This window comes from Catharus ustulatus, chromosome 3 (genome assembly GCF_009819885.2).
Source record: "Catharus ustulatus isolate bCatUst1 chromosome 3, bCatUst1.pri.v2, whole genome shotgun sequence".
NCBI lineage: Eukaryota > Metazoa > Chordata > Aves > Passeriformes > Turdidae > Catharus > Catharus ustulatus.
Window position 1 is genome coordinate 15,987,666 of NC_046223.1, and position 14,719 is coordinate 16,002,384.

The following is a 14,719-nucleotide window of genomic DNA, read 5'->3' on the forward strand; positions in this document are numbered from 1 at the left end:
ATAAGATGACCAGTTTGATAAAAAACAAAGACAAGGAGCAGCTGTTAAGAAATGAAGATTACAAAACACACAATAACAGTTGAACATTTATAAACTTCTAGAGTAACAGCTTCTCTACTGATGTTAAAGGTGAACTTACAGTGACAGTCAGTAACCTGTAACAACAGAAATGTCACTTCCCTTTACCTAATTCCTAAAAGGAAAATTCTCTAGAGTATTACACTAGTCTTACTCAAGCTTTCCTTCTCATCTTAGCTGAGACTTGAAAATATATGATAATCTTGGTTTCCCATTTTTCTTTTCTGATTTGCTATGAAAAAGCCATAAAAACTTAAGCAACAAGAAAATTTAAGACTCAGGAACTCAGTGACTCAGTAAATCTGAGTTTGTAGTATACTGGACACAGCCAAGTGGAGGAAAAACAGATTTTATTTAACATATTTAAATCAGTTGTTTTGTAAGCTGTCCTGACAGTGAATGTGCATTTACATATACTATATAAATTTTGTTAAGGCCTAGATCACACTCATGCTCATCACCAAGAGTTGGTGGAGAGGATTTTATAGTACCACTGATCTCATTTATACACACATTTTTCTGAATGGAGGATCTATCCTCCATGTTTGCTTATCAGCATAAAATAATGCTAAGAACCTGACACATTAGGGATTCACCATGGAAACAGGGGCATTAGGGAATCAAAAAGATCACAACCAAGCCTTTGATGTGATGAAGATAGAATAGGAAAACTGTCTAGATCTAGAATAATCTAGGATAACAACTGGGTAGACTCAAAAGGGGATACCTGCAATATGCTACCCTTAAGATCTATAGTATTTTGTCAGTTATTCCTGGAAAAACACCTCCTGTTGTTGACTAGTTGATCCTGCTGAGGTGTAGTCATGTGTACATGGAAAATGGAAGATAAATAGAAGCAAATATATCACCAACATGTGGATAACTGGACAAACCATGCAGACTGGAGAAAGTCAATGGGTACTGGCCTGTAAAACATTTCTTGCCAACTTACCTGCCATGTGCCCTCAGCAGCACAAGTCCAAAGCTCCTTGAAGGCATCACCACCACGTGGCAACAGAAAGAAATTAACTGCTTGAAGTCATTGTGTAGCTTAAAGTATCTACTCACTGCGTGTTCCCAAGCTGGTCATCTCTGCAGTGTGTGCTGCCACCTGCCTGGATGCACAGCTCAGCCACAGAGTGGAACATGGGGCTTCAGCAGCAGCCCAGACAGCTCCTACAGCAGCACAACCATGGCTAAGAGCATTCCGATAAAACAGACCTAATTAGGAATGACTTTCACCCACAGGCCCAGGGAAATACTAAAGGGATGCTTCCAGGATCACATTAAGCCAATCTGTTTCAAGCTTCTTTCATGTAAGGGCTATCCTTTCCCACCACTTTCCTGTGCTACCATCGCACATGTCTGAAAAATAGCTGTGCCTTCAGCTGGATTAATTTGCAGTCATTTTACTTCCTCAATCTGCCTGTGCTGCTGCAGAAATGCTGGTTGATAGAACAGGGTACAACAGAGGGGCAGCAAAAATGTCAGTGTGAAGAGCAGGACTGCTTCTTAAGGGCAACAGCAATTCGGAGCCTAACTGCAAAACACTCTTCAGGGCATCCAAAAGCGCTTTCTGATTAAATATTTCTTGATCATGAGAATAATTAGACCTTATTCTCATTTATCAGATAGGGCCCAACCAAGAGTTTGAGACAAGAAGATGGAGAAAAATGACCTAAATTCCTCTCTTTTACCTGCTCAAACCAGAGAAGGAGCTGGCAAGACATATGCACACAATATGCTACTCCTAGGCAGGTCCAGTCTTCTATACTGAGAGAACTTTTACAGTAGAAAAGGATACTACAGCTCTGGAGTAGGGCATTTAAAATGTCATCTGTCTACCATGCAGCAGAGTAAAAAAATCTAATCTCCCTCTTTTTACCATGAAGTTGTTCCCACCAGTTAACAAAAACAGTTGTAAAGGGTTAAAACTGTCAGTACCAATAAAACCCATACCCACTTGCTCTCCAGATTTGAGGTGAAGGCAGTTGTACACACATGCTGATGGTGAGACTACTTTTGCCTTCAGGACTGGAAGTAGCATCACTTCTCACTACTGACCCCTCTCTGTATGGAGATACCAAATCCCATTTAAGCAATCCACCTTTGGATGCTCTACAATGCTGCCAAAGGTTTGACATACTGAAAATGAAGACTGGGATTCCTTGTACTCACTTTGTATTTAGCTGCTCATGACAAAGATGAAGCAAAGTGTCCCTGACTGCTCCTGCCCCTCCAGGCCTGTGATAGACCAGCTTCAGGGAACATAAGTACTTTGTAAAAATAAGGAGCTCAGAATCCCACCGAGATATTTTTAGGGAAGAACCACACCTCCCAAGCAGCAAAAACCATTTTTTAGTTTGGTGGGTCTAAATCTGGAGCTGGACCCTCATGTAACTCCAAGCATCCTGGTATTAAATGATTTATTTTCCCAGTTGGGAGTATTGGATGTACTTCTTGTAAACATTTCTCATTTGGGACTTGACTCAATTCATTATGTTGAAAGATCTCTTCAGGCTGCATCCTCTCCAAGGCAATATAAATAACACCTGCATCAGCCTTATTTGGGGGCAGAAAGCCCCAGCTCTAAAGACAGAGCTCATCATATGGACATACTGCTGATGCAATGCGCAGAAGTAGGCTCCAAGGATAAAAACTGAGTGAAACCCATACTCGATCTCTGTACATGCATGTCTGAAAATGAACAGCAAGAAGCAAACCCTGAGTGAATGAGAACCACCAAGTCAAAATAGTAACTCATCACCCATAAAATTATGTGATTATTACCCAATTTATTTTAATTAATTTTAAAAATGAAGCTTTGTATCAGATCGGACTATCTGAAACACCTAAATACAGTACAATCCAGAGGACCAAGTTTGGGGATTTCATTGGGTACCATCAGGAAAAATTGGCTGAAAATACAGAATGGATACTTGAAACGATTCCAATACTCCCTCTCCCTCCCCTGAACATACTCCCAAAAAACCCAGAAGGCAGTGGTGTAGATATTTATCTAGTTATGAAATTTCGACTAAGACAGATAATAATGCTTTGAAACTCAGACACAATCCCTCCAGGACTTTTATTAGAAGTTACTTTTATTTAAAAAAAATCATGATTATTGAAGTACCACTCATGCTTCCAGAGACCTTTTCTTAGGGCAGAATTAGAATTAACATGTTAGATAAACATGTTGCAACAGTCATGTGAGCCTATAGAAAACAACACACATTCCCCACCCTGAGGTCTTTATTTTTAGTGCAGAAACCAGGTTGGTATAGCAACAGAAAACACCCCAGCCACAGACATTCACCCAGAAGGCAACCCAGGAAGGTCAGCTAACATCACACTGGATTTTCTTAGGAGACATGGATTCCAGGTAAAAGAGGAGAGATTTAAGAGTCTTTTTCTGCAAGAGTGGGAAGATTCTAGCTGCATGAGATGGGTTGTAAAACACGATTAAGAGGAACTGAGGGTCAGAGACATTGCAACAAAATGACATAGGAATTTTTGAGGTGCACAGCAAGCATGTCCAACAGTTACGGGCATCATTAGCTATTTCTGAAAGGGCCACATATTCCAATCTTAGGAGAAACAGCCCTCTAAGTTTAAAGAGCTACAAGTCAGAAATTCACACTGGGTCAGTCCCAAATCTTCAATGCAGTATTTTTAGTCCAGGGACATATTAGCAGCATATGAGATGGTCAGAAATAATAGGCAAAAAATTCTTATACTTCTGAAAGCAGTAACATGACACTGTGGAGAGAGCCTTAGGTAAGGACTCCTGTACCCTGGGTTCTGCTCATAGCCCTGTTAATAGCCTGGAAATGCTCTTGGACAAGTTATTTCAGCCCTTTCTACTTGACTTTCATCCATGCCTCCAGAGAGGAAGAGGCATGGTTCCTTTGCAAAACCACTTGAATCGATTCAAGCGCACAATAAAAAAATGACTCCTTGTACTTCTTGTTCAAATCCACAAGCTGCAGCTAGAGGCTCTGTGGTGGGCTTTGTACAATAAACTATAACCATGTTCTCAAGATATTTCTTGTTCTCTCACAAATATTAGGAAGCTAATGCTAGGGAAAATACTGTGCAACTGCCACTTAATTAAAAACCAGCAATTCAGTGGGGAGGTTGTTGTTTTGTTTTGGGTTTTTTTCAATTTTCAAAATTATTGTTTCTGAATAATTTTTAAGCAGACTTTTAGGCCATTATATACAAGCTGAAGTCTGTCCTTAGTGAACCCCTTAGAAGTAATTCACAGATCACAGATTCATTGAAATCTGTTATCCCAGACTTGTTTTGATCAACTGTTAAAGCAATACCCGTATCGTCAGAGTAAGGATGGATCATGACAGGTTAAATGAATCTGTCCCCCATTCAAAGTACTTCTAACAGGCTCTGTAGCAAGGCTTTTCAAGTTGCTAGTTGACATATACATTAAATAGAATAAAATAGTGATGATTGCTGCAGAACATCCTGGCCTCAATCAGCCTTGCTGACTTTAATTTTACACTGTCCCACAGTGATTTCCCAATCCTGCTTATTCTAACCCCATCACCTCTAATCTCTCAGCAATATGCTGAGGTTCTAGAAGAGAAACACTGATTCACTATCTTGATATTTAAGCTGTTTTAACTGTCTTCACTTCAAAGAAAGTCAGCCAACTCAAAGTTGCTCTTCTGTCTCTGCACATCACCCTCAAATACAGGAATCCCCTTCATGGCAACTCGCACTACATCCCTCTATGAAGCTGCCTCATCTCCAGCTATTCTATGTTAACACATAATTAACAAGTTACTGTTATCACTAAGCGCTCTGTGGCATCTCTTCCTCCATGCAGGAGGTCATCTCTTCAAAGCAGCAGCCAACTCTTCAAGAAGAGGCCGAGAACCAGTTATCATTAACATTTAAATACACACACATTTGAAGTTCAGTGCAGCTGGTCTGAATATGATGAGCTAGCACTAGACAACTCTGTCCAAATTGCTTATGCTATAAATTCTCCAAGCAAGCTCCTCACCCAGGTCTTACACCTTTCTGTTCATAATGTGAGGCTGTTCAAGGGTCACCAAAAGGTGATTTGTGGCCAACATAACCAGCCTAGCAAGCATTTCTATTGTCGACAATTATGCAAAAAGATCACTGTACAGTTTAGCTCCACTTCCCATCCCCTCTCTTCCTAATTTAAATAAAGAAAAAGCTGTCTCAACAAAGGCAAAATTATCTTGCCAGTATAAATCACACCCACATTCAAGAATGGCTTATTAGCACATCACACAGGATGGCTTAAAGCACCTCCACAGTGGTCAATACAATGAAGCCCAATTTAATAATTTCAGTGCATTTCCATCACAGAACGGTGCTCTTCTCAGAGGTTTTACAGCAGCGATAGAGACACAGGATAGCTAAGCAGAGCATTTTAAAGACTGACAAACAAACCTGAAATTATGATCAAGTCCCAGACAGCATACATTTAACAGCTATGAGAAGAGATACAGATACTTAGTTGATAATGTTTGGATGAGTTTTCAGGCTTTCTAAAGCACAGCAAAGAATGTCAGACAAGAGCACTACAAGTATTTCTTTACTCCATACCTTGTAAGCAAACACTGAGTACTTACAGGAATTACTTTTTTTGCACCAGTAATTTATTGAGTAACTGAATCAAGTCTGTATTATTCAGCATGAGGTTCTCATTTTTTCAACTCACAGCATTTACCCCGAACTTCTGCACAACTTCTATAGATTGCCTTCAAGGTATTTTAGCTGTCAGTGAGAGTACATCTTGGACATTAAAGAGCCAATTACAGAAAGTGTTTTTGTAGGCCAAGAGACCATTCAAACTAGTTCAAGACTTCTTAAGGAAGTTTAGAGTTAGCTTTGTTTAAATAAAGTTTTATTCTAGTATCAGAACCTTTAGATTCTTAAAGGCTCTATGTGAAAAGCAGTTTGTCCTTGAGCAAGTTTTCAAAGATTTAGAGTACTATAAATTTGGAATATACCTACATTGAGCAATTTCAGCTAATCTTGTAACACTGAGAACTCATCTGCTTGGTGAAGAGAGCACAACTAGAACAGGAATAGAGTCAAACAATCAAAATAGTCCAGTTTAAAGATGAGAAGTTTTCAATAAGGGGAAGAAAAATCCTTAACCATGACACAGTAAGTTCAGCACAATACTTGGGTAGGGTTATTGTTCCCATTCAAGAGTTAAAGCAGTTTTACAATGCTACTACCAAAAATTAATACTTTAATGACATTTACATGCAATTATGTAGCCCTACAGAGTGTTCAGTACAGTAGCCTGGTAACTGTTATGATAGAAACTGGCCCCCAACAGACTGATATTTGTATTCTTTTTCCCTACAGAGTTCTTCTCACAGGAGCTTAACTCCATTATTTTTGCCCCTAATATCAGAGAAGTTGGCAAGAATTACTTCCCTTGGACATGGAAAAACATCCTCCAGTGTTTCTCCAGACATTCTTAAAGGTAACAAAATGTTAAGTCAAAAAGTGCTCCTTAACAACTACTGGTATATCTCATACATTTTTATTTGGTCTAATATGGAATGAGAGATAGATTTCACTGTCATTTCCTTTAGGATCACAAGTAAAGTTTTTGACATTTTTTTCTTTTTAAAAGCTGTCATTTCCTTAAACTATGTTATACCTTCATTTGTCAGCTTGAAACAAGCTCCAACCTAATGTGTTTTTAATTACCATCATTTATTTATATCTTATACCAAGCAACATCTTTTGCTTTTCAGGCACAGACAGGGGCCCTGGTTCCAGAAGCTCCCAGAGCTTAGTTTAAGCAGGACTCCATGCAAACCCACCTTCACAGCATTAGAAGCAGATTCCTGAGCAACCCTACCAAGAGAAGAGCTCTTCCTTACTGCTTGTGTTGTACCATCCATGTTATTAAGTGACTCCTGAAAAGGAAAAAGACCATGCTTACATTTTTTTCCCCGGTCTGAGGCCATCAGCTGAGCACCAACACAACACACACAATAAAGGAGGAAAAGCCTCATACGCTTGCCTAAAGCCCAAAATAAAGAGCATTATCGTTGTTTCAGCAAAAGGTAACACAAACACGAGAGGGCACACCGCCCAAGGAATATACACAAATCCAGAGGGAAAAGATGATTACCAACCAGTCAGGAAACCGAAACGAGCCGGCACCCACAGCACGGCTAATCCCAGCCCAGCCAGGGTTACCAGGGCGCACTGCCCCACAAACAAGGCACCGCGGCCAGACGCCCGCCCTCTCTCCCTCATCACACACGGCCCGAGCGGAGCCTGCCGGGCCCCTCCGCTGCCAGCAGTCCCAGGAGCTTCCGGGCTGCCCGGGCCCGGCTCCTCACGGGTGCCGCCGCCACAGCCAGGCCCGGGCACCGCCATTGCCGCCTCGCACGCGCGGCCCCGGCCTTTTATCGGCTCCGCGCCGCCCCACCCCGCGCCGCGCCGCCCGCCCGCCCCTCCCCGACCTGCGCACCGATAGTACGGCAGCGCCGATTGGCCGCGCCGGCGCCGGCCGTTTGTGTGGGGCGCGCCGATTGGCGCAGCGCGGCCGCCCAACGGCCGCCCGCTCGCGAGCGCGTCCCTGGCGGTGTCAATGGCTCCTCCTGCCACGGAGCAGCGACGGGCCTGAGCCGGGCAGGACCGCGGGATCGCCGGGGGCCGGGACGGGGGGGCGCGGCGCCATCGTCCCCCACAGCAGCGCTGGAAGAGCCGGCGGCTCCTCTGCCTTCGAGCGAGCCGGCAGCGGCGGCGGGACCTGCGCCCGGAGATTCGCCCTCCGCCCTTCCCTGCTCCCCGCGCCTGCGAGGCGGCCGCCCCGGGGCTCCCTCCGAGCGCCCTCGTCCCCGCCGAGGCACCGGTTGCCGGAGGATTCCCCCCCTCCCCTCCCGCCGCCCACACGAGCCGGCAAATGAACTCGGTCCGAGCCGCCAACAGGAGACCCAGGCGAGTGTCCAGGCCGCGCCCGGTGCAGCAGCAGCAGCAGGAGAGGAACAACGCCGCCGCCGCCGCCGGGGATCGGGGTAAGCCGGGCTCGGGGCCCGCCCTGCGCAGGCACCGGCAGGAAAAGCCCAGGCTGCTTCACCCTTGGCTCCCGCTCAGGCCGCGCTTTGTTTGGCTCGGGCTCTGCCCCGGCTCGGGGGGAGGCGGGGGCTCGGCCCCTTCCCCGGCCGGGGAGGGGGGAGCCGATCGCCCGCGGCCCCTCGGGACAGGACACCCCCCCCGAACCCCCGCCCCGTCCCTGGGGAGCGCGAGCGGGCGGGAACGCCGGTGCCTCTCCGCGGGGAGCAGCGGGCCGGGCCCCTGAGGGGCGCGGGGGGAGAGCGCCCGGGGGGCTGCGGGGCGGGGGGAGGCGGTGGTGCCGGGCGACTTGCGGCGGCACCTTCCCCGAAATGGTGTCCGGGGGCGGCGGCTCCAGGTCTGGCCGAGGCTCCGCGGGGCCGGGCCCGCCGCGCCGCGCCTGCTGCGCAGTTTGGGTTCCGGCTCCAGCGGCGGCGGGGGGGCCGCGGCCCTTCAGCCATTGATCCCCCCCGGCCACACCGCCCCCGCCGCCCCGGAGCGGAGCGGGGGCTCGGGCCGCCCGCGCCCCAGCCCTGCCCGGCCGGGGCCTAGCGGGGAAATGTTGACAATTCGGAGCTAATGGGGGAGAGCACCATTGTGTGAGGGCATGAGGAAGCGGCGAGGTGGGATTCGCCCCTCATGGAGCCCGGAGCGGGGTGCAGGGGAGGCTCGGGGGTGGCGGCCCCTCGGGCCTGTCGCTGTCGCCCCAGCGGTGGCTCTGGGTTGCCACTGTGCGTGTGCTCCGACTGTTCAGGGCTGGTGGTGGCTAGGCTCTTTTTTTTTTTTTTTTTTTTTTTGAAGGCGAGATGGGGGTGGGATTGGAGGAGACATTTTGCATGTCTTATCTGGTGGATTGGATTTTAATTTTTTATGCATTACCTGTCACAACTCCGGCGTGATAAAGGAGACTGATCCGTGGTGCGGTCTTAGGTGTACAAATGCCTTTTTAAAATTAAAAAAAAAAAAAAAAAAAGGCTTCATTGTCAGCTGAATGTCTTTTGTTTGACTATCTAGGATATCACATTGAGAACAAGGTATTTTAACTATGGAGATGCATCGCAATAAATATTTTAGCGCATTTTATGCCATCAGAACATTTTAAGTGGATGAAGTAAAGAAAATTTAATCTGAGGAAGTATTTTTAATTCTCCATTCCTCTCCCTCCCCTCCCTCCCCTTCCTTCCCCCGCCCCCCCCTCACACACATTGGTCAGAGCAAAGAATGTTACCCAGACCAGATTGCTGTGTATATAACCAGAGGATGTGATGTCTTATGCCCAATTATGGGTCTTGTGTAAACCTTCCAAAATCTTCAGTAATTATATGATTAAAATTACTTCTCTGGTATACTGACATTTAAAAGACAAACAACACAAAAAATAAAGAAAAACAACAACAACAAAAGAACTTCTTCCTCTGAAAGACATGCACTGAGGATTTTCATCATCGATGTTCCATATGCAGAATATAGGGTTTTTTTTCAACCCCATGGCTTACTTTGCATTTTAAACAGATGAAAATACAACTTTAAAAAGGCATCCAGAATGATGTGCTTATGGACTAAATGCGGTGATTATTCAGTTTTACGTTAGACTACCACTGTTCATATGTTGTTAATTTGCTAAAGATACAGCCAGAAACTTCCTCTATTAAAATGTGAGGCTGCAGCGTGTTTGTATTGCTCTGACATTTCTGGAACTCTGGATTCACCTATTTTTTTTTTTAATGTTGTTCTGTGCTGTTGACCACCCAGTGATGATGAAATTATAACAAAATCAAATAACATGGTTTGTCGAAATTAACATTCCATGTGGATCACTGCTAGCTTTTTCCTTGCATTTTTGAAGGTCAGTTGTGCTAGGTCTCACTTGCCCAAAAATGTATCAACAGCATTAAGGTTTTTTTGTCATTGGTGTACCATCTACATTTGGGGTGTCTCTAGCGCAGTTTCTGTTCTATCTCAGGATTTGCAAGGTCTGATCCACTATATCTGGGAGGTAATTTCAGTTTTACCTGTGACTTTGATCACTTTGTGCAGGTCTATTGCAGTACAGGCTGATGAATAATGCTACTAAATTAAAAGCCAATATACTGGGGTTAGACTGTACCGTGCAAATCAGTGTTGACTTCTTTCACCTTTATTCCCCAACAATGTAGGTCATCCTAAAACAGGCTGTACAAAAGAATCAGTATAAGTTATTAGGAAAGGGTTTCTACTGAACTCAGATTTAAATTTGTTAAAAAAGGCCTCTTACTGGGTACTGTGAGTGCAGCTGTGACTGAACAGAAATTATTTTTTGTTATTGTTAATTTCTTTCCTCCTTCATATTACAGCTCTGTACTTATAACCATGGCTATCATGGGACAGAGTTGATAATACAGCTCAGTTAATCTTTGGAACTTCTTGTTTCATATCATTAGATTGCTTGGTAAAACATGTACTAGGTCTTGAGCTTTATTTATTATTTAATGCTGCGTAAGTAGACAGTGTTTTACAACTGAGTAACAGCTGTTACATGTTCACTGCTGGGTAAAAATCAAGTTATGATGCCTATTGTTAATAAATAGATCACTGGGGAAAATGCTTTTAGAAAAATCCTTCCTCAAAGGTTCCTTATAAGAATTTAAAAATTGTACAAAGCTGTGCTTTATACAGAAGTGATTCCCATTTTATGTCAATGAAAAAACAAATCTAATGAATATATAACCATGCTGTCTGTATTATACATTGATGAACAATACCTGTGTACCTGTGTTCTGGTTAGTGGAGCAGGGAGATCATAAATGATGGCAGATAAAAATGTTTTCTCCCCCAGACTCACTGTGTTATACAGCCAAGATAAGATGTCACCAGGATACACTTCCCAAGATGTTTTGCCTTATGCTCTGCTGTTCACACCTCCCTCCATCTAAATTAGCCACTCTGGCTACACTATGCCACTTTTGTTTTACCTTCTCCCTTCTGATCTCTCCCCAGCCACCAGCAGGGTTACCAGTGGTTTTTCAATTCTGCATGAAAGATATAGAATAGATGTGTCCTTGTGTTTTCTTTAGGACAAAGGTCTACCCAAAAGGAAATCTGGACTTGGTAATGTTTATGATTAAATATTTCCATGTTTGCTTATAGTGCTGTTCTTTCTTCCTTGAGTGTATAGGTTTGGTTAGTTTTAGGAAGAAGACAATGTTAGATGCTTATTTTAAACGACCAGCAATCTTGTCTAGAATGCAGCTGAAATTGTCAACCTCAGGGCTATCATATGAAATTTTTTTTCTTGTTTCTGTTCTTCTCAAAAGAATAACTCCATTAGTGCATATGTGCCTCTGTAAAACCAGCACATCCCTGGATGTAGTACTAATGAGGTTCTGAGCTGCATGTCTAGAATTAAGTGCTCTTAGGGTCGGCTCCTGTGTGCTAAGTACCCAGCTGCATCTGCCACAGCGCTGCGTGCTGCTGTTACGTGGTGGCGGTGTCCATGTGACAAGGCAGGGAGCTGGCTCCGGAGCTGCCTGCGCCAAACGCTAACTGCCTTTTTTTTTTTCCCAGGTTGATTTTTGGCACGAGTTCTGCTACAAGGGAAGGGATAACACTGAACGCTTGTGGGTGTGGTGGGACTGTGGCAGCTCCAATTTAGATTGGGTTAAGCTGGGTCAGTACTTACGGAGCTGAGGCAAGTTTAATACATGCAGCCTATAAACCTACCTTGCAAGTTTGCTTCCCCTCCTTGTGCCAGCCTATTTTCTGGTGAAAACAAGATACATACACCCATACAGTCTGTGTGTCATTCTACAACTTCTGAACTTGTTAGCTCATTTCAACCAAAGTTGACATAGGGGTGTGAAGTTAAGTTTTGTGGAAACTATTGGCTGGGCAGAGGACTAAGACAATGAGGGAAAGACATTTATAACTCACTCTCTCTACCCATGCCAAGAAACAGCAACCAGCTGGCCTGTCAGCACACAAGGTAATTGAATTAGTCATTTGTCTGTTTAGGGGACACGAGGGCTTGACGTACTGGGAAAAAGAGTAGGTTAGGCTGCGTACAACAAACGTGTAGAAACTAAGCTCCAGTAGAGTCCTTTCTCACAACGTTTGAGTTTTGTAACACTGAGATAGCTATCTTAGGAAAGGTGAGGAGTCTCTTTGGCTCTGTTTGAAGTGTATGTGTGTAAGCACATGCATGATTATATATGATTTTTTTTAGTATGTGCACCAAAAGGCTTATTTGATGAGTGCAGGGCAGTAACAGTAATTGAATTAGATTACTCTTATTCTGAAGCAAATGCACACACTTGCATCAAAGCACCTAAATGGATTTCAGTTTTTGTAGGGTCATCCCTTAGGACAAGAAGTCAAGTCGGGCATCAGTTGCTCCACATGGAAAGAAAACTAGTTAAAGCTTTTCTCTATTTCTTGAGAGTCATGGGCTGGGAAAAGATATATTCACATGTGGAAATACAATTCTTGTTTTTGCAATGAAAAGTTTCCAAAGTCTACCTTAGAGATAAAAGTTTAGAGTCTATAAACTTGGTTCTTCAAGTACAACTTGTGTTTCCCAAAGCCTCATTCTGCATTATGAGTACAAAGGAGTATCTGTGTACCTTTGCTGTCCTTTGTGTGAGACAAGTGCCTAAACCTATGTTAAAGGTTTTCTATTTCATTTGCAGAGATAAAAATCAAGTGTATTTGTTCTTGGCATACACAGTAGTGTTCTTTGCCTATAGTTTTGGTATATTTTAGTCAATCATAAGACTATTATCATCAGTTATAGTTTCCCAGAAATGCCAAATCTTTTTTTACATACTGTGTTACAAAAACTTGGAGCCCAGTGGTTCAAGAGATAATGAAGCCTTCTCCATAGGTCTATTTTATGTCTCTGTGCTTTGGGGGAAGGTTGTGCTCTGTGTCCCCCTCCTTGCTCTGGTGCTTCCTGGGACAGTCACAGAGTAGACAAAGGTGTGCAATGTATGTCAGGCTGTTAGTGCAGGTGTGCAGGCATGAAGCATCTCACTTGTTGAGCATAAATAAACATTCTGTGCACTGGATATGAAGCTTTGATGTATATGCAGAGAATTGGAGCACTGGGGGCACTCTGGGAAGCACTAGGAGCTGCCTGGGAGGGTCAGGCTGGCAGCCTGCTTTCCATGGGCAGCAGCTCCCTCAGCAGCGTGCTGGGCCTGGCGTGCCTCGCGAGTGCTGAGTGTGCTGAGTGCCTGTGCAGAGCTGTGCCGTGTGCACTCAGCACTGTGAGCACACACACAGGGGGGACATCCCAGGGGCTGCCACTGCAGCCAGGACAGCTCCTTTGGCCCACACTCTCCTCTGGCTCCCTGGGGTAATGGAAGGAGGACGCAACCAGGTGCATTGTTAACATGCATCACCTGTGGCAACATTTAAACTTCCTCTTGCAGGCTGTACCTGCAAACTTCTTGGTCTGCTAGGAAGAGGAGGTAGTGGGCTTCTGTAAGGTTTCTGAACTGTATAAATTAATGATTAAATATCTGTAGTCTTTTACATTACAACAGATGCAATAGGAAAATTTAACCAGGCTTGTGCAACGTATGAGTAACAAAAGCAGAGGTGAACTGACTGAACTAACAGGAATTGAGAAAATGGAAGGTTTGTTCAGTTGAATTCATCATTACCTAATATTCTTATTTTTTCAGATTATTAAGTATTTATTTTTGTTTCTTACTTGTATGATGTTTCTGCATTCAGCACTTGGATTGGAAGGGGAACAAAACTTGGTGATTCTTGTTTGTAGTACTAAGCTGTAGTATCTGAATATAATCTAGGCTTTTAGTTTGAGTCCTTCAGTTGTAAAATGGGGGCCAAGGAGAGGGGAGGGAAAGAAGACAAATTAAAACATGCAGTGAAATTACAGAACATCAAAATTCTGCTTTTGTAGTATATTATTACTTTTAAATTTTTGTAGAAGAAGAGATTAAGTTCTAGATGTAGGCTCCTAAGTAATGAAGATGCTCTAGAGGCATCTTCTATTATTTGTACTTCCTGTTAGAAAGTTTAATGAACTTTTCTTGAGTTACTAAAATATGAATCTGGAATCCTTCTTAAAAGATAACTAAAATAGTTATTGTGGTTCTCTCAATAAGCGTTTTCTTGATCATACTGCTGCCTGTTCTTAAAATTATTATTCATTTGTGGCTAGAGGCTGGAATAAAAAAACAGTGAATACATATAAAACCTGGAGTTCTTTCAGTAGGCATCTGGGGACTATTTTTTGTGCTCTCCTCTGTGATGCTTCCTTTAGTTGCATTTTTCCAAGAGAACTAAGTAATTGTGGAGCCTGTTTGTTAGAGAGAGGGGTTGTCCTGGTTGTACTGCTTCTAACTTCATGCTTAGCCTTTGCCTTGCTTTGGCACACTTAGCTCCCTGGACCATATCACCACAGAAACCAAGCCTCCAAAACACTCTGAGTAGTTACTGCTGGTTTAGCTGTTGGTTTATCTGACTGCAGGGTTGGGTGAGTGCGTAAGAGAATCGCTGATCGATGGGACTGGCCCTTGCCCTCACAGGTCACCCTTAGATCACCTTG

The 14,719-nt window shown here is 43.9% G+C and overlaps 1 protein-coding gene across 3 annotated transcripts in view; it reads left to right on the forward strand.

Annotated features, from left to right (window-relative positions):
- Positions 1-7,739: 7,739 nt before the first annotated feature.
- FBXO11 (F-box protein 11) overlaps positions 7,740-14,719 on the forward strand; it is a 69,631-nt gene continuing 62,651 nt past the window's right edge. For 2 of the 3 annotated variants that reach the window (XM_033053806.2, XM_033053807.2), the window contains exon 1: positions 7,740-8,129. In XM_033053806.2, coding sequence (XP_032909697.1) covers positions 8,018-8,129 — 112 coding nt within the window. In that variant the 5' untranslated portion in view covers positions 7,740-8,017. The remainder of the gene's footprint in view (positions 8,130-14,719) is intronic. The other variant, XM_033053808.2, reaches the window with a different exon arrangement.